General features: G+C 37.5%; 2 protein-coding genes across 10 annotated transcripts in view; both read right to left on the reverse strand.

Annotated features, from left to right (window-relative positions):
• Positions 1-21,052, reverse strand: part of LOC109419417 (uncharacterized) — a 155,961-nt gene that overhangs the window by 122,616 nt on the left and 12,293 nt on the right. For 4 of the 9 annotated variants that reach the window (XM_029866244.2, XM_029866243.2, XM_029866242.2 and 1 more), the window contains exon 2: positions 87-573. In XM_029866244.2, coding sequence (XP_029722104.1) covers positions 87-444 — 358 coding nt within the window. In that variant the 5' untranslated portion in view covers positions 445-573. Of the gene's footprint in view, positions 1-86; positions 619-21,052 lie in introns of all 9 variants that reach the window. The other 5 variants (XM_062852713.1, XM_062852712.1, XM_029866241.2 and 2 more) reach the window with 3 other exon arrangements.
• LOC134288306 (uncharacterized) overlaps positions 15,189-21,052 on the reverse strand; it is a 360,131-nt gene continuing 354,267 nt past the window's right edge. The window contains exon 3 of the mRNA XM_062852718.1: positions 15,189-15,486. The gene's annotated coding sequence lies outside the window, so the exon portion shown is untranslated. The remainder of the gene's footprint in view (positions 15,487-21,052) is intronic.

Genomic DNA, 21,052 nt, shown 5'->3' on the forward strand with positions numbered 1-21,052 from the left:
TAGCATGAAATAAGCCTGTTTAGTTTTCCAAGAATGTCATAATTCGCCTTCTAATTAATATAATTAATCACTCCAACCGCACTCACCTGACTTGTTGTTGACGATGTCGTACTCGTCAAAGTCCTCGTCCATGTAGTCGTCGTCGTCCTCCTCCAGGTGGGGCGCCACCATCTCCGGCAGCGTGCGGGACCGCACGTTGAGCCCGGTGACCGGTTTGGCCCCGGTGTTGGTTGTTTCGATGGCTAACGTCATTGGAAGCATCTTGATAAACACGTACGACAGGTAAAGCAGTGCAAAGTACGATCGGCGCAGCTTGCGGTTCTTGATGTACTTATCGCTAATAAGGGCGTAGATGATCCGATGGTAGAGCAGGTTCTTTTGCTGGTGGCTTTTCTGTGCTGTGCATCCTCCCCATATGTGGTCGGGGAATAAACTCACTATCATCTTTGATGGCTTACAGCTGTACGGACATGTCGCGAATGCTGCAGACTCATCTAACGGTCATTTGGGTTCGGGTATGATTGGCTGCGAGGGGCTAAGTTTCCGCTTTCGATGTCACATCACATTTACACTCTGGTGGAGTATGTATTGATTGTTGGCATGATGGGAGCATACTGTCTTGTTAGGGCGAGATTGTTTCTATGGATAAAGAGTGCCTGAACCTTGTACCTTGAAGATAACGAGTGCATTGTTCCTCTATACTTGAAGTGATAAATTGCTTTCATAACCGTTTTGGACAGTTTATCCTCATCAACGTTGTCCTAGCGATAGTGATCCTGAATCCCGAGCAAAAGAACTTTTAAGTTTAGGGATATTTACGTCATTGTTCTATTTTATTGAAACGAACAGTGAGTCCCGTGCTGATGTACCCATATTGAATGACTTTGTAACTAAGAATTCCATAAATAGCGGCCATTTCTCATTTTGGTCTTCCATCTTGAATTTTTGATTATAACTTTTGGGTTCCGAAAAGCAAAAACCAGATACATATTTTCTAAAATATTTTCGTAAATTTTATAAAGCCTTCTACTTCTACAATTTGTTTCTTGTATAAGTTAGAACAGATTGAGTTAAACAATTACTTCAAAGGTGTAACCGTAAGAGGGTAATCTATGTCGTATGAAATCCACAACATTTGACGTCTGTATTGGCTGCTTCAATTTGAGTGATTTGAACTTATCGATGTTATCCGGGTAATAACTCAAATTAGAATCTTTATGCGGGATACCATAGTCACATCTCGATGCTTTCAAGAGTCTCCTTTGTGTGTTTCTACGTGCTCCAAACTGAGCCTATAAACAATATACATATCTAGCTGCAAGATACTGCAAGTATTAAACGGGAAGCCATTGCACAACATGGCACCTGCCCAAGTACCCCAGCTTTCCAACAAACAAAGACAGCACCTGGAAGCTGCAGTCAGGAAAGTATGCCACCGTAGTGGTACCTATATCGTTATAATGACGGCATAGCTAAAGCGTCAATTTCACGGCTTGTATACACGTTGATGAATTAATTCATGCCGGCAAGTTGTTGGCCGTGGCTGCATAAAAGCCGGAGAGGACGATTTTTTTCGGTGACTTTAAGTGTGCTCTTTCACTTAGCATGCAAGGCACGAAGTCACAAGGACATCACAAGGGCTAAACTTCATGTTTCATGGATGATTCTATTTTTGATCCGGTGCAGATGTGGCATGATGCTGACCTTTGGCGTTGAGAAACCTTGGCTTAATACACTCGCGATCTAAAGTTTTGGGTTATCCCGTGCAAGTCATTGTATTGCTTATGCCAATTTGCATCCGATATTAAAAGCCTAAAAGTCTCATTCAAAAGAAAACTATTCAAAGAAACTTAAATTTTACCAACCACTTTAATACGAAACCTAAGCTCCATTTATTTCAATACACAATAACAAAAACATAAGAAACTTGGGTCCACCAGATCTTAAGATAAGACCGTTAAAATATCGTATTTTCTCTTAACTTCCACTGCTTTTTATGGCTTTTTTTGGCATCGTGTATTTTGGGTAGTTCAGATCCCATTGAGATCACTAGCCAATTTTAGGGAAGATCGGGTAACTAACCTAAAAGGGAGCTTTAATCGTAGACTGACAGGGAAGGAGAGGGCTCCTGCAAACTTGATCGTATGTTTTCCAGAGGAAATGGCTCACAACAGTGTCCATTACCCATGTTAGGGGCGCCTGATCCACGTCCGAGTACCAGGGAAGGAAACTAAGCTAAACTATGCACTATGCTGCCCTCGGACGCATAAATGTCACATGTAACAATAGAAAACCCCGAGAAAAACACATTTAAAGTTATAAAATAAACTTTGACTATTCTCGAATTTGATTGACTTCAACGCAATTCAACTATCGAAACATGTATAAATTCAGATATTGACAAAATATTTCAAAAATACTTATCAAAATATGACTTTTGACATAAAAACCTAAAAATTGTCGAAATGTAACATGTGACATTTATGCGTCCGACGGCAGTATGATCCTCCGAAAAGTAGGAGGTTGGTATGCAGCTCTGCGTGTCAGCCGTAAAAATAATTGCAAGGAAATAATACGAACCGAGGCCAACGGTAACGACTCACGGGATGAAACAGCACTTGCGATTGGAAAGTCGGTTCGTGGAACTGTCGATCTTTCAACTTCATCGGGAATACCCACATACTCGACGATCTACTGGAGGTCCACGGTCACCAAAGGAGACGCATAGGTAGACCAAGAGAAGAAAATGAGACTGACAATTGGAATGTTCAGTGCCCACAAGTGACCAACGAAAACGGCCTACGGCTCATCGATTTCATTATCGTCAATAATGACTACGATGAAGCACCTTTTTCCAACATAGTCTCCCTTATCGTTACACCTGGAGATCACCACTGCAGACGATATCGCAAATCGAACACGTTCTGATTGACGGATAGCACTTCTTCGACATTATCGACGTCAGGAGCTATCGTAGCGCTAGAACCGCCTCAGACCACTACCTGGTGATGGTCAAATGTGCATCCTTTTTAGGACAGAGACGAACCTCTTAAATAAAGACAAATCAATCAATGTGCACCCAAAACTTTCCGTCATCTGCAATGTACGGTACCGGCGACCGCCGTAGTACAACTTAGAGCGACTTAAGTAACTGTTCCACCGCATACGCGCAGAATCTCGAGGCAGACGAGAGGGTGAGCTCGATGTGATGCCTCTAGAGGACTACTGGAGTATAGTAAAATTATGCAACTGAGAGCATCATCGAGTACGACGGAACGAATGGTTAGGCGAGGAGTGCTAAGCGATTACGGAGGGCAAATATGCAGCGCGTGCAGTAATGCTGCAGTATGAGACCCGACAGAACGTGAAAAGATACAAATAGAAGCGGAAACATCAGACCCGCCTCGTTCGGGAGAAAAAACCGCTATCTGGATGAAACATGGAAGTTCTACGAGAAGTAGGTACCGTAAAATGGGGTAACTTTGATAGTTTTTCAGCGAATTTTCTCAATATTTTTACAAGTAACAGTATTTCCCCGGGTTTTATATTTTTAAAACAAGTACTGGGGTATCAGTTATCAATTGCAATTGAAATATTCGATAATCTGAAATATTTTGGGTAACTTTTAGTTTTTCATATGAGCGAGAATCAGATTTTCATTTTGGGGTAACTTTGATAATCCCCTAAAAAACACATCAAATCTCAAAAAATAATCTCAGATTGAAATCTTAGGAGTATGAACATGATGAGAGAAGGCTTGTGGAATACATCAGATAGAATTTTTATATCAAAACATTGATTTTTTACTAAATTCTGCATATAAAAATGAGTTTCCGGAGTACTGAGTGCAAAACACAATGAATTTAGCTGTCATAATCATTATCTTTGTAAAACTATGTGCTTAACGGTACATCAACATATGATTACATATCATTCATGGTGAGTTTTCTTTTTTTTTTTGGTAGTTTTTTAATGTTTTATTAACAAATTTTGAACAACACATATTTATCTACATGAAATTACAAGGGCATTGCATACTTTTAGGCGTTTATCAATGTATGGAGATTTATGTCCCAATTTACAAAATTGCTTCCATTTCATAAAAACACACTTCGTTAAGAGATTCAAGGCCAGATTTGGAATCGTCTATGATGAATCTATGGAGAATAAGAGTCCATTCATTGAAAAAATAGTTGTAACAAAGTCCGAAAGCAGATTTTTTGAAAGGGTTGATAAATGATAAAAATATTAACAATTTTTATTTTTGCCCAAAAAGTTGTATATAAACTAGGTTTTAATGGAAATACGTCTAAGATAAACTTTCATATGTATAGAATTGATTTACGTTTGCCTTTTTCTTAACTGGTTGAAGGAATCATAGTTATAAGATAAACTATACAATGCCTGTCGCACTATCAAAGTTACCCGCATTATCAAAGATACCCCGTTTTACGGTACTAAAACTCCACAACGGCTTCGTGTCGTGAGTCGAAATATGCAGACGTGAAGGCCCAAGACAGCGGGAGAAATGACTGCATCAGTACAGCAGGAAGCCTAAACGAGCTTTTTGCCACGCTGAGGAAGTTGAGGACCGGGAAAGTTTGGCCAAACAGCTACCGCGGTATACTGAGTATATCGGAATAGTGTAAGGGTTCATATTCCCCATCTATAAGAAAGGTGACAAGTTGGAGTACGAGAACTTCCGAGCGATCACAACTCTGAATGTCGCGTTCAAAGTGCTATCCCAGATGAACTTTCGTCGTCTCTCACCTTAAGTGAACTAGTTTGTGGGAAGTTGTCAAGTCGGCTTCGTCGACGACCGCTCGACAACGGACCAGATCTTCACCGTGCGGCAAATCCTCCAACTATGGGAAATAATGGACGAAAACGACTTCTCCGAGAAGCTCATAAGACTGATCAAAGCGACACGATGGACGATGTAAAGGAACTGCGTAAGGTTTTCGGGCAACCTGCCTAGTTCTTATAAATCTCGCCGGGGACTGCCGATAAAATGATGGAGTCTCAAGCCTGCTGTTCAATATCGCCCTGAGAGGTGTTATACAACGAGCCGCGCCCAACAGCCGGAAATTCGGCCTGTTTGTCTGTTTTGGAATATTTTGAATGGTGGCAGAATTGTACATCTGTTTCGTGGTGGCTTGTCAGTCTTGACAAAAATATAACACTATTTATGTTATTTTGTCCCAACTGTACATCCGTCTGAAAATTGAAGCAGCAAAGCTTCACAAGAATCTGCGGTCGGAAAAGATTCACCCTCGCATCAAATGTACCATGTACGAAATGCTGATAAGACCGGTGGTTCTCTACGGGTACGAGACCTGGGCTATGCCTGAGGGGGACATCCAAGGCATTCAGGCGTTCCTTCAGGAATTCATCTAGGGACTTCTCCTGGAATTCGTCCAGGAACGACCATAGGAATTCTTCAAAGGACTGAACCAAGTAATTCTTCCAGGAATTGCTCCCAAAATTTCTGCAGGAAATTCTCCTCCAATTTCTCCAGGAAATCCTCCAAAGATTTCTTCAGGAATTCTTCAAGAAATCCAAAGTTTTTTCTAGAAATTTACTCTGTGAGTCCTCCGGGTATTCCTGCAGAAATTCCTTTAGGCATTCCGTCAGAAATCCCTCCAGGTATTCATCTAGACATTCCTCCAGGAATTCCTCCAGGTATTTTTCCAGGCATTTGGAATTCCTCCAGGTTTTTATCCAGTAATTCATCCAAAAGTTAGGAAGAATTAAGAATTTCCCCAGTAAATCCTCCAGCAATTGATCCAAGAACTTCTCCAGGAATTTCTTTACGAAAAATTTCAAGGATTCCTTCAGACTTTTTTTTCAGAATTTCAACAGGAATTCAGGGATTCCTCCAGAGATCGCTTCAAACATTCCTCCAAGATTTTTTCCAGGCAATCCTCCAGGTACTTCTCTAGGACTGTCCTATAGCTATGATTTTTTCCAGGCATTCATCCAGGAATTTCACCAGGAATTATTCCAGGAGTTATTATAAATTATAAATAATTCAGAGTTTCCGAAAAAAAAATCTCTCAAGAAACAAATTATTCTAGTAATTTAAGATTGTATCCGTAATTATCAAACTTGTTTCTCAAAAACCACCAGTATTTCTTTAGAAGCACCACTTTAAAGGGTGATCACGATAATATTGCCACACAGAAAATATTGTATAACTTTTGATTGGGTTCGTCAAAATAGCTCATTTTTTGACCATGAATAGTATATTATGTGTAGCTAATACCATAAAATTTTCATTAAAATCGGTTGAGTATTGGCGGAGATATCGTTGAAACAAGGAAATTGCCACTTGAGAATCTTGTGCAAACAAACATTTTGGAAAATACCTCTTTTTTTCCGTTTCAACGCTGGCGCCAAAAATACTAAACCGATTTTAATGAAAATTTTTATGTACGTAAAGTATGTATGTAGAAGTAGTTTGTCAAAATTTCATTCAATTTGATCATACCATTAAAAAGTTATAGCCATATATGTCGCACTATGTCACAATAAGCAGATGTGGTTTTTGGTATAGTGAAATCCAAACTGCTCTTACATTGAAAGTACTCAACAAAAATGGCTGAAATTTTCGCTGTAAACAGTTCAACACAACAATTTTACACTGTCAAAGTTTTATAAAAATCGGGACAGTGTTACCAGTTCTACAGTCAAAATAGTGCACGCGGAACTAAAAATGGTCAAAAAGTACCTAAAATTTACCTTGAAGCGATTTGAGCTTTGGATATTTACTGGAAAAAGTACTGAACCGATTTCGATCAATTTTTTTCCACTTAATTGATACTATGTTAAGAATATCGAGTGAAATTTTCAAACGTTTTGATGAGGTAACAAAAAAGTTATAATGATGATTAACCTGGGCTTGTTAGGGGAATATCTGTAAATAAAAGAAAATCGGGTTAAGTACGGTTCCTTTGAATTCCACTAAGAATTTGCATCCTTTGACAGATACGTATTTCGACCTCAACTGTAAGGTCGTCTTCAGTGTCTTGTACTTGACTCGACTTGAGTCGAGTCAAGTACAAGACACTGAAGACGACCTTACAGTTGAGGTCGAAATACGTATCTGTCAAAGGATGCAAATTCTTAGTGGAATTCAAAGGAACCGTACTTAACCCGATTTTCTTTTATTTAAAAAAGTTATAGCCTAAGTAATTTTTTGAAATGGGTGCACAAACTTTCTAAAATATCATTTTATGATATCGACAATATATGCGCCAATACTCAACCGATTTTAATGAAAATTTTATGGTATTAGCTACACATAATATACTATTCATGGTCAAAAAATTAGCTATTTTGACGAACGCAATCAAAAGTTGTACAACATTTTCTGTGTGGCAATATTATCGTGTTCGCCCTTTAATCTTATCATAGAATTTGATGACAAGCACGAATGACTAAACCTTGAGATTTTTTGTTCATCGAATACAAATACAACATGCCATATTACCGGAAATGCTGGAACCAGTTCCGGTAGGGAAAGAGAAGGGCTTTCGAGAACCAAATATCGCAAGCGTGTGGCAGCTTTAAATTCACGAATTCTCACTAGTATTCAGTTCAAACAAACTTCAATAAAAGAGCAAAAAAAAACTGGATTTTTGTTCTATCACCTTCAGAAATTCCTCCAAGTATTTCATCAGAAGTTTCTCAAGGGACTTCTTTAGTAAATTATTTTTTGTGAATTCTTTCATGGATGTCTCACGGGGTTCCCATAGTGATTGTTTCAGAACTTGTTCCAAGAAATGCTTCAAGAATTTCTCCCGCTATACCTTCACAAATTCTTACAGATACTCTTCAACGAATTTCTCTAGGAATTCCTCCAGATATTCCTTCAAGAATTTCTCCAGGGATTTCTGCTGGGATATCATTAGAGGTTTCTCGAGTGATTTTTCCAATGTTTTTTTTTTTTCAAGAAGTCCTACAGCTTTCCCAAAGGAAATTTACCAGAGATCCATTAAGGTATTTCTGAAGGTATTCCTTCAGAGATATCTTCAGGGATTTCTCCATAAATGTATTCCTCAAACAGTTTCGCTAGAGATTGCTTTAATAATTCCATCTGGAATCATTTTAAGTGATTATGAATGAATTTCTTGCAGGAATTCTTTCGGAAAATCCTACCAGAGATTATTCAAAAAATAACCGATGGCTCCTTCAAAATTTTCAACAAAAAATGTTAAGCATTGCTTAAAAAACTCGTTCGCAAATCCATGCTAAATTTCTTCAGAATTTTTCCAGTGATTCCTACAAAAATTCTTCCAGAAATTCGTTTTAAGATCTCTCCTGGGATTTTTTAAAGAATTCCCCCAAGGATTCCCTTAGGAATGTCTCCAGGGATTCACTCGGGGGTTCCTTAAGGGATTCTTTCAGGAACTGCATTTCAGCATTCCTCCAGAAAATTATCTTGGGATTCCTTAAGGAATTCTTCCTGGAATACTTTCAGGAATTTCATGAAAAATAATCTACCTCTTGGGATTGCTTTCGGGATTCCTCCCGGGAATCTTCTGTAATTCCTCCAAGGATTCTTCCAGGAACTGCTACAGGGATTCCTTAAGGAGTTCTTCCAAGAACTCTTCCTGTGATCTCTTCAAGATTTTTTCTTCAAGAATTCCTTCTGTGATTTCTTTAGTACTTCATCCAAGGATTTAAATATTTAGAAGTTCTTCATGAAATTCCTTCAGAAATTCCTCCAGACATTCCTTCTATTCCGACAGCATTTCATGCAGGAATTCTCAGGGACTCCTCAATGAATGCCTTTAAGAATTCACCAGGAATTCCTACAGGAATTCTTCAATGAATTCCTCCACGAATAAATCCAGGAATTCCTCCAGGCATTTCTCCAGACATTCCTCCAGGCATTCCTCAAGGCATTTCTTCAGGAATGGATCTAGTGAGTATTCGAGGAGTTCCTCCAGGAACTACCCCAGGAATTAATCAAGGAAATTTGCCAAGAAATTACTCCAGCAATTCCTCCAGAAATTCCTCTTCAAATTTCTCCAAAAAATCATCCATGTATTCCTCAAAAAATTCCTCCAAGAATTCCTCCAGGAATCCAATGGTTTCTTAGGAATTCCTTCCGCCATTCCTCCAATGCCTTCTTCGAGGCGTTGCTCCAAGGATTCCTCCAGGTATTTATCCAGGAATTCGCCCCAGGTATTCCTTCAGGAATTCCTCCAGGAATTTTAGGCTTTGGGCTTTTCTCCAAAAAAAAAATCCTCCAGAGTCTAGACATTCCTCTAGAATTTTATCCAGAAGTTGCTCCAGGAATTCCTCCTGGATTTTGTCCATGAATTTCTGCAGGAATTCTTCCAGTTGATCCTCCAGGAATACCCACAGGAATTCCTCCAGAAACTTTTCCAGAAATTTCTTCGGGAAATTTTCCACTGATTCCTTCAGAAATTACTCCAAAATTTCAACATGAATCCAGGGATTTGTCAAAGATTTGCTTCAGGAATTCCTCTAGGATTTCTTCCAGGATATCTTCAGGAATATCATCTAGGGATTCTTACAAGAATTCCTCCAGGAATTCCACCACGCATCCTCCAGACATTCCTCCATAGATTGCTGCATGTCAAAATGCTTAGTTAAATAAAAATGACCTTGAAGACCCAGCATTTTCTCTCGGGTATTTATATTGATTCTAAGGTTCACAAATGTAAGAATATGTAACATCACAGGAACATGAATGAAATAGGATTGGTTACACCTTATACGATAGAAACGACTTCGTTGTGGTCTTAAAAGCCACCTTTTTTCGAAAATATATCAAGGTTTGGTTTGCTACATAAGGTAATCAGTCAGTTCTAGTCTAGTTTTATTATTTTATTAAAATATTTGTATGTACTCAATAAAACTTACGGTGTGCATTTTGAAGAAATGTATCCAAATTACTGATTAAAATCTTCCAAATCCACAATAGCTATGACAATGATAGTGTTCAATGTCACAATGTCCAATCCATCATTCCCCCGTAGATCCGGCTCTATCCCCGTACCGCATCGCATTGAACAAAATTTAAGATTTCTAATGAGCTGGGTGGTCCATCCGATGATGGCTGAAGAGCGTCAAACCCGATAAGTTTGAATTGGGGGAAAAAATAGCACACAAAAGGCACAGAGTCGGTCCCCTTCAAATTTGAACCGCGCCATTCTGAGCCGTCGTCTGTATAGCAACAAGGTTTGCTTGGGCTTTGGCCAAGCGCAGCTCGGTGCCAAAAATAAACAACAACGGCGGCGCTAGGATCCTCCGGCTCCGGATATGTGCGGAATCCCACCGCCGCCTGCCCATTGTTGCAAGAGTTGGTGGTGTTATTTTCTACACCAACGAATTTCAACGGGAAATAAGTTTTTGCCTCATCAAAAGTTATTTTTATCTTAGAACTGGTTTTAATGACTGGTGTCATAATGCTAAGAACTTCTATACCGTTGTTTTTTTTTTTAATTGTATCGATTGAGGCACAAGTTCAAGAGTGTAGCTGTTTGCGAGTTCCCGAACTGATACCGAGTAACCTGTTGAAGACGTGAACTGTTTTAATTACAGATATTTTCTTACTTTTTTTCTTTCATACGCAAATGCCGGTCAGTAGAACAATGTGAACTTTGAACCCAGCAACGATCATTAGCATCAAAAAAGGCAAAAGGTTATTGCAACCATAACAAATTGCAAATGTACCATAGAAAATCAAAAAGCGCTCCAAAGAGAAGGCATATATGTTCCATGAAAATGTGCAATGTTACCCATAAACAATTGAAAACGTTCCATACCTTATAAAAAATGTACCGGTAAAACATAAAATTTTCTCATTAAAAGTGAAATTTTGCTCCAATAAATAATACTGGAATGCTCCATAATAAAATACAAATGTTCCATAGAAAAATGCAAATGCTCCATAAAAAATTTAAATTATACACGTAGAAAATTGAATATTGCTCCATAGAAAAACTAAATTGCACCATAAAAAAATTAAATTGCACCTTAGAAAATGGACAAATGCTCCATAAATATTACCAAACTGCACCACATAAAATACAATTTGCTCCATAAAATCATGAAAATTCTCCATAACTTTGAATATTTGCACCACTAAAGCAATGCAATGTAAAGCAATTCAGCCCTGTCGAATTAAATTATGAGAATATGCTATCTATGGAGAATTTTCGATTTTTCATAGAGCAAATCATATTTTCTATGGTGCAGTTTGATAATACTTATGGAGAATTCTTCTATTTTCTATGGTGCAATTTCAATTTTTCATGGTGCAATTTAGTTTTTCTATGGAGCAATATTCAATTTTCTATGGGTACAATTTTATTTTTCTATGGAGAATTTGCATTTTTCTATGGAGCATTTGTATTTTATTATGGAGCATTTCAGTATTATTTATTGGAGCAAAATTTCACTTTTAATGAGAAAATTTTATGTTTTACCGGTACATTTTTTATAAAGTATGGAACGTTTTCAATTATTTATGGGTAACATTGCACATTTTCATGGAACATTTGTTCTTTCTTTATGGAGCGCTTTTTGATTTTCTATGGAGCGTATCTATTTTTTATGGGTGCAATAAATAGGCTGCCATCAAAAAATGGATAGAAATTTAAGCATGGAACGTAATAACCTCCGCCCTCATCCGTGGTTTTTCGTGGTCTTTTGGCAGACCCTCTCCACTAAGTGATCACGTGGATTATGGATGCCCCAGGAATAAATTCCCGGAAAGGAGTCCGAAATAATAAATGGAGAGACTTTGTAGGAGGTCTACGGAAGGTTTCTAGAGGAATCCTTGGGGAAACAAAAAAATCCAGGAGAATTACTGATCGAAACTCTGGAAAATATATCAAAAAGCTCATAGAGTAATTTCTAAATTTCCTTCAGATTTTCTCGTAGAATCGCTGGAGAAATTTTTGTAGAAATCCATTCCAGCAGGATTTTTTTTATGAAACCTGAGGAACAGTTTTCAAAAGAAGCTGTGGAGGAATTTCTAGACGAATACTTGGAAGATTTTATATAGTATAAACATTTTTTTGAATTCAAAGAATAATTTAAAAAAAGTCTTGAAGAATCCCTCGATTTTTCAGGAATCTCCAGATGATTTAAGAAAGCATCTCTGTTACAATTCGCATAAGAATTCATGAAGAAATTTCTAAAGTGTTCCCTGCAGGATTATATGAAGGAGTCCTTGGAAGTTTTCGAATGAATCCCTGAAAGATTTTTAGAAAAAATATCTAGGAGATTATCTGAAGAAATGCCTGGATTTTTTTCTGAAAGAATTGCTGAAGGAGATTCTTAAACAATCCTTCAAAGATTTTTCAATGACATACTAGTAAAAATCCAAGGGATATGTTTGTCATTTCAGAAAAAAACTTCTGGAAAACTTCCTGAAAACCTGAGTGGATGCATTTCTGAAGAAATCCCTGTGAGATTTATCACAGGCATCCAAGGAGGATTAAAAAAAATCACTTTGTACTTTCCTTAAGGATTTCTTCCAGGAATTTATGCAAATATCTTCTGAACAATTTCAGAAAAAAATATAGAATAAATTTCTGAAAAAAAAATGCGAGAGAATGAAACAATTTATGCCAGATTTTCTATGAAACATTTTATGTAAAATTTCAGAAAAAGAATCCTTGAAGAACTTCAGAAGAAATGTCTGAAGAAACTTCTAAATTATTTTTTTAAAATTTGTGATAACAAATCCTGGGAAAAAATCTGGAGCAGCATTTGAATAAGTTTCTAAAGGAATTTATTATTGATCTTTTGGAAGATTTCTTAAAACAAATTCTGGAAAAAATCTGAAGGATTTTGTAAGGATTTCCTGGAGACATTTCTGAAGACCTGCTTATGAAGGAATCTCTGGATGAAATTCTAAAAGTTTCACTGAAGAAATTTCTGTTATAATCCATGCAAGATTTTGCCGAAAACGCCTTGGGAAGTTTCTGAAATATTTTTTAAAAGAGTCCATGAAGGATTTCTGAAGCAATTTCTCTATAAAACCTGAATCTTTAGAAAAATTTTTGAAAGAATGGCTCTGGATGAATCCTTAGGGAAATTTCCAAATGAAAGCTTTCGAGGAATGTATGAAAACATGTTTGGAAGATTTTCTAAAAAAACCACTGGAAGAATTTCTGAAGGAACCTGTGAAGCATTTTGTAAATAAATCTCCGGTGGAATTTTCTTATAAACATCCACAAGTTTTTAAACAGAATCATACAAATTTCAGAAGAATCTCTTGATTTTTTTTTAAAGAAAATTATGAAATAATTTCAAAAGCAACCCAAACAAGTTTTTTTTTTGTTTTTATTTTTTAATGAAATTTCTTTACGAACCTCTTATGATTTTTTTGAAAGAATCTCTGGAAGAATTTCAAAAGCATTCCCTGGTTGAAAAGTTGTATGAATTCTTGGAAGAATCCGTGAAGAATTCTTTTGGTTTTTTAGGAAGAATTCTCGTTTAAATTTTCGAATAAATAACAATACGAATTTTTGAAAGAATCTCCGAAGAAATTTCCGACAAAAACCGTGGAAAAATTTCTGAAGCAATCCATAGAAGAATTTCTAAAAGCTTTTCGATTATTTTTGGAATATGTTTTGCAGAACCCTCAAAAAAATTCCGAATGAATCTCAAAATGGTTTCTACAGTACTTGAAGAAATTTCTAAATAAATTTCTGGAATAATTTTTGGGAGAAATTCCTGAACATTTATTTAATTTAACATCTGGAAGAATTTCTGGCGAAATTTCTGCACGGAATTTCTAAAAGAACTATCTGAAAATGTTTCGAAAAAATGCTGAAGAATTTTCTGAAAAAAAAATAGCTGCAGTAATTTCCAAATACATAGCTAGAGGAACTTCTGATAAAATCCCTGGATAAAATATCCACAGAATATTTCAGAAATATCCAGTCTTATTCCTGAAGGTATCTCAAGACGAATTTCTGGAAGAACTCCTAGACGCTTTTTTTCAGAAATTCAGGAAATAGCTCGTTGGGAGCATCCATTAAGTACGTAGCGCGACTCCCTTTCCCCTTCGTACGGGGTTATCCTATACATTGCTTGGCACACTTTCACAAGCCCTCGCTCCCCTTTAATGGTGTGACGTATTTTGTGGAATTGCTGAAGGATTAGATGGAAGATTGTCTGGAAAAAAAAAAATCCGAATGCATGGAGATTTTCTGAAAAAAAAAACGCTTAGACAATTTCCAAAGTAATCTGGATGGACTTTCATAAGGAATCTACGGAATTTTTTTAAGGGAACATCCAGAGAAATTTAGAAAAATATGTTATTCTCAAATTTGTAACTGGACAAAAATATAGAAAAATCACAAAGTTGCACAGGTAATTTTTATTATATTCATAAAAATAATACTCAATTTGAAGAAAGGCGATAAGGATATTTTCACTGTCTGAGGCACATTTTTTAAAGAATCCATAGGGTAGGTTGTCAATAGTTAACACTCAGAAAACCGTGATAGGCAAAAAAGTGGGAAATTAAAGTTTGAGCAGCTCGTTCGCAGCCGCCTGTGAAACGATTTTCAATTTTCTTTCAGGGATCTTTTACCCTACTTTTCTACTTCTATTTCATACAAAATTCATGTTTTATGGACGCTCATTTTTCCTCTGGAATAGCGTGAGTAAGGAACGTTTTTTTTTTAATTGCTATACTTTGGTTTACATGCCAAATTTAAGTCGTTATATCTTAAAATGACTGCAACACGTGATTCCTACTAATAAGGCATAGTTCATAGGTAATACAAAATGTTCGCCACTTTCTTGAACATCCCTAGCTACGGCCAATTGCGGCTTTCGATGAACAAGTGTTCCAGTGCTCTTGCCAAGCATCCTAGAAGGTTAGAGTTTTTAGCAAAGTTTTCTAGATGGATTGGTGCTACACTTTTATGTATTTTGTTTTGACCTAGATCTGCTAAAACTGATCTAGATAAGTGTTGTTTTTCAATACGCCGCTCTAGTGTTCTTGATATGCATCCTAGAGGGTTTGGGGTTCTTTGGCAAAGTGTTTCGAATTGATTGGTACCGTAAACCGGGACCAAATTGATCTCTGGGTCGAAATTGATCAGGCGATTTTTAGTTAGATCAATCATACTTCAAATTGTTTTCTTCCAAGTAGGGAATCGCGCCACTTGGGCGGTGGCTTCTATATTCGTCTGTTTTCCACTATTCTTCTTCTTCTTGGCGTAACGTCCTCACTGGGACAAAGCCTGCTTCTCAGCTTAGTGTTCTATGAGCACTTCCACAGTTATTAACTGAGAGCTTCCTCTGCCAATGACCATTTTGCATGTGTATATCGTGTGGCAGGCACGAAGATACTCTATGCCCAAGAAAGTCAAGGAAATTTCCTTTACGAAAAGATCCTGGACCGACCGGGAATCGAACCCGTCACCCTCAGCATGGTCATGCTGAATACCCGTGCGTTTACCGCCTCGGCTATATGGGCCCCTTATTTCCACTATAACTCAGTCAAATTTGAACCAATTGACACAACTTTTGTAATGTGGTGAGATAGGTATAGTATCTACCCGTGTACAATATTTCAAGTTAATTGGTTCAAAATTGCCTGAGTTATAGTGGAAAACAGACGAATATAGAAGCCGCGATACCCTATCGTGATGTAGGAATCAGATATTAAACGATATACCTAAGGAAACTATTTAAATCATGCTTTATCTAGCGGAAAAACGTCTGATCAATTTCGACCCGGAGATCAATTTGACCCCAGTTTACGGTACTACATTTTTACGTCTTCAGTTTTGATCTAGATTTGCTTAAACTGATCTAGATAAGTTTTGTCTTTCAATATCACGCTTTGGTGTCCTTAGTATGCGCCCTAGAGGGTCGGGGTCATCGGCCAAGTGCTTTGGATTTGTTGGTACTATATTCTTACGTCTTCGGTTTTGATCTAGATATGCTTTAACAAATCTAGATCAGTTGCATATTTTGATATGATTATGTTGTGTTCTAGATATGCATCATGAAGGGTTGAAATATTTGAAGAAGTATCTTGGATTTATTGATACCACATTTACTCATTATGTACATACTTTGCCAAAGAAACCATCTTTCTAAACACTTTCATATTCCTGGTACACTTAGAGCACAAGAGATTCTCATCGAGGTAGATCTAGTTTGTAGTTCTACACCAAATACAAAGACGTAAAACTGTAGTAACAACAAATATAAAGAACTTTTTAAGAGACTGCAACCCTCCAAGATGCACATCCAAAGCTCTAGAGTAAGATAAAACTAATCTAGGTAAAGATCAGAGCCGAAGACGTAAGAATGTAGTATCAAATAATTCGAAGCACTCTAGCCCAGAGCCGTAGCGTGGTCCCATGGCGCCCTTGGCAAGCATCCAGATTGGCGCCCCATGACAATTTTAACATTGTTAATTTGCAAAAGTGTGTATTCATTATTTAAAATTGGGTCTTAGTGTTTCGAAAAAAAAACAAATTCTCCCCGATTTATTATATTTTATTATAAAGTTTTTCATTCATGTTTTTCTTTAGGAATTTCAATGGGAGTTGCCCAAAAAAAAATCAAAATTTATTTCTCTTATACAAGTATACGTACGAACACATTTTGCATTTCAAGAATCACACTTAGCCCAGCACAATAATTAGAAATTACATTTTAGATTCCTAACGCAGAAATTTGATCAAAAATCTTACAGTATTTTTTCTTTTTTTTCAACTGAATTTTGTTTTCGAAAATACTTGATTTTTAGTGGTTCATCAAACGATCCATTTTACCAATATTGGGCGATTAGTTTAGTTGGTTTTACCAAAATATTCCAATAACTTTACCAAAGGTTTCTTCTAAAATTTGATCAAAATATTTCCCACCAGATCTGCAACCCTCGATAAATACCAGGAGGAGTTCCTGTAGAAATTTCTACATGAGCTTCTGTTGGAATCTGTGGAGGAATTCCTGCAGGAATATCCGGTACATATTAAAATCCGGGAATCCTTTCAGCAAAAATTTCATAGAGTAATTCTTGCAGGAATTCCTGAAATAGGTCTTTAAGAAATGTCTGAAAGTATGCTTGTAAAAATTTGTGGAGAATCTTTCAAAAGATACCTTTGTAGAAGTTTTGTGTATATTCAATTGCAGGTTTTCCAGTGGAGCACCTAGAGAAATTTCTGAAGAAATTCCAAATTTACTCAAGGAATTTATGAGGAAATACATGAAAGGTTTTCTAGGGAATTCTAGATCAATCTTTAGTGAACATGGAACAATTTCGGAAAAAAAACAATGGAAGATTTTCTAAGCGATATGAGAGATTTCTTCTATTTAAAGGGATTTATCAAAGACGTTCTGACAGCTTTTATAAAATTTCTATAGAAATCTGTATATAATGTTCTTTAAAAAAAAAGATATCCGGAAGAATGTTTGAAGGAATTCTTAGAGGAATTTTCCTGGAGGAAAATTCCAGGAGTGATTTCTAAGGGAATCTCTGCTGAATTTTCTATAGGAATCTATGGTGGAATTACTGGTGAAATTTATTGAGGAGTTTCTACGTAATCCTTATAGATATTTTTCAGGAAACTCTATGAGAATTTCTGGATGAAACTCTGGAAAAAGTCTGAAGAAATTCATTGTTGATTTTACTGAAGGACTCCTGGACAAAAAATGTGAAATAGAAGTATTGAGAAATACAGTTATGAAGAAGGAATCTGCAGATGAATTTCTGAAGGTATCCTTGAAGAAAATTTACAAATTTATTCCTGGAAGAATATCTACCGAAATTTCTTAAGGAAACTGTGGAAAAATGTCTATTCAAATCCTTGGGGAAATATCAGAAAGAATCCTTTCACAATTTTTTGAATTAATTCCAAAATAACTTCCTGAATTTCTTAAGGTATAGAAGTAAAATTTCAATGAAATCCAATAAAATCTTCGAAAGTAACCTCAAGACATACCCCAGTGAGAATATTTAGGAATTTGTTGAAACAAAAATAACTGTAATTTTGAAAACGTTTTGATTTTGCGTTGCTCATTAAAAAAGCTTAACTAGTTTTAAAAAATAGTAGATAAGTTCTCAGGTAACATGATAGTAAATGCTCAAAACAAACTAGAATGAACTAAAGAAATTGGAGAATACGGAAAACTAAAGAACATATTACCAATTTTGGATACTGAAAATAGTGAAACCTTTATAACATTCAAGAAAACAATAGCATCATCCTGTTTTCATCTAGGCTTACGCCTTTTCGGCGCCCCTCTGAGGCTGGCGCCCTTGGCGGGGGCCAACCTGGTAAACCGCACGCTACAGCTCTGCTCTAGCCATGACTGCCTTCCAACAAGATGCATATCTAGAGCTCTGGAGATGTATATCGAAAGAAGAAAAAACTGCTCTAGATCAGTTACAGCAGATCTCTATCAAAACTGAAGATGTAAAATATAGCAACTATCAACCTCAAGCACTTTGTCCAAGATTCCAACCCTCTAGGATGCAAGTTCAAGCGTTCTGGAGAGACATACAAAAATAAAAAAAAATGTCTAGAGCAGGTACAGCCAATATAGATCAAAATCGAAGGCTTGTAAATATGGTATCAATAAATCCAAGATACTCCTTCGAAAACTCCAACCCTTCAGGATGCACATCTCTCTCTCTCTTCTTGGCGTAACGTCCTCATTGGGACAAAGCCTGCTTCTCAGCTTAGTGTTCTATGAGCACTTCCACAGTTATTAACTGAGAGCTTCCTCTGCCAATGACCATTTTACATGCGTATATCGTGTGGCAGGCACGAAGATACTCTATGCCCAAGGAAGTCAAGGAAATTTCCTTTACGAAAAGATCCTGGACCGACCGGGAATCGAACCCGTCACCCTCAGCATGGTCATGCTGAATACCCGTGCGTTTACCGCCTCGGCTATATGGGCCCTTGCACATCTAGAACACTAAATTATCATATCAAAAGATACAAGTGATCTAGATCAGTTAAAGTAAATCTAGAGCAAAACCGAAGACGCAAGAATGTAGTCCCAACCAATCCAAAGCACTTTGCTGAAGACTCTAACCCTCTATGATGCATATCGAGATCACTAGAGCATCGCATTTTCAATGCGACAAAACTTATTTAGATCAGTTTTAGCAAATCTAGATCAAAACCGAGGACGTAAAAATGTAGTACCAGTCAATTCGAAAAACTTTGCCGAAGACTTCAACTCTCTAGGATGCATACTAAGAACATATTGTAAGATAAAGCGTTATATTGAAAGACAAAACTTATCTGGATCAGTTTCAGCAGATCTAGATCAAAACTGAATACGTATAAAAATGTAGTACTATCCAATCCAAAGCTCTTTGTTGAAGATTGCTACCCTCCAGGAGGCATATCGGGAACACTGGAGCATCGTTTTAAAAGACAGAACTTATCTAGATCAGTTTTAGCAGATCTAGATCAAAACCAAATACGTATAAATGTAGTACCAATCAATTCGAAACTTTTGACTCCAACCCTCTAGGATGCACATTAGAGTGTCTTATTGAAAGATAACACTTATCTAAATCAGTTTCAGCAGATCTAGATCAAAATCGTAGACAAAAGTGTGGCACCAATCATTGTTGACAACTTTGCGAAGACGCTAACCCTCTAGGATGCTTGGCAAGAGTACTGGAGCGCTTGTTAAAGAATGTTGCGAACATTTTGCATTATCTCTGAACTATGCCTTATCAGTAGAAAACACATTTTGCAGTCATTTTAAGTTGTCACTACTTATATTTGGCGTGCAAACAAAAAATAACATTTTTTTAACGTTCCTTACTCACGTTATTCTGGAGGAAATATGGAGCACCCCTAAGAACATGAATTTTGTATGAAATAAGAGAAGAAAAGTTGGGTAAAAGATCCCAGAAAGAAAATTGAATATCAGTTCACAGGCGACTGAGAACGAATTGCTCAAAATAAAAGTTTCAACTTATTTTATCACGGTATTCGGAGTGTTAATAGTTATTTCCAACATTAAAATGGAGATATTTCTCCAAAAAATCGAAAAAAAAATAAAATCTAACATAAGTTTTGCTCTGTTATGTAGATTCTGGCTTTCTTAGTCTAAGGAATCCAAGCGATTTAATTTGCATTGCAAGACCGGCCTGATTTATTTCGCCCTTTACAATGATTACATACATTTATTTGTTCAACATCATTAAGACAAGACATAATCAACAACAGTACGCCACAATACTCGGTTTGTGGCTGCCGCTCTCTATCCTCGGTCGCGCCCAATGCTCGCCAAGTCACGCTCCACCTGGTCCGCCCATCGTGCTCTCTGCGCTCCACGCCTTCTTGTGCCAACCGGATCCGTTGCAAACACCAGCTTTGCAGGGTTGTTGTCCGGCATTCTTGCAACATGCCCTGCCTAACGTATCCTTCCGGCTTTGGCCACCTTCTGGATGCTGGGTTCTCCGTAAAGTGCAGCGAGCTCGTGGTTCATCCTTCTCCGCCACACACCGTTCTCCTGCACACCGCCGAAGATCGTTTTTAGCACGCGTCGCTCGAAAACTCCGAGTGCTTGCAGGTCCTCCTCGAGCATGGTCCATGTCTCGTGCCCGTAGAGGATCACCGGTCTTATTAGCGTTTTGTACATGGTGCATTTGGTGCGTGGGTGAATCTTTTTCGACCGCAGTTTCTTCTGGAGTCCGTTGTAGGCCCGACTTCCACTGATGATGCGCCTCCGAATTTCTGGGCTCACGTTGTTGTCAGCCGTCAGTAAGGATCCGAGGTAGACGAATTCCTCCACCACCTCGAAAGTATCCCCGTCTATCGTAACATTACTACTCAGACGGATCCGGTCGTTTTCGGTTCCGCCTACCAGCATGTACTTTGTTTTTGAGGCATTCACCACCAGTCCGACCTTTGCTGCTTCGCAACACCTGTACATTGACCGGATTTTGTGAAACTCGTTCCCCGGCTGTTGAGCCCGGCTCGTCGCATAACACCTTCCAGCGCGATGTTGAAGAGTAGACATGAGAGTCCGTCACCTTGTCGCAGTCCCCGGCGAG

The sequence above is a fragment of the Aedes albopictus genome, chromosome 2 (assembly GCF_035046485.1).
Source record: "Aedes albopictus strain Foshan chromosome 2, AalbF5, whole genome shotgun sequence".
NCBI lineage: Eukaryota > Metazoa > Arthropoda > Insecta > Diptera > Culicidae > Aedes > Aedes albopictus.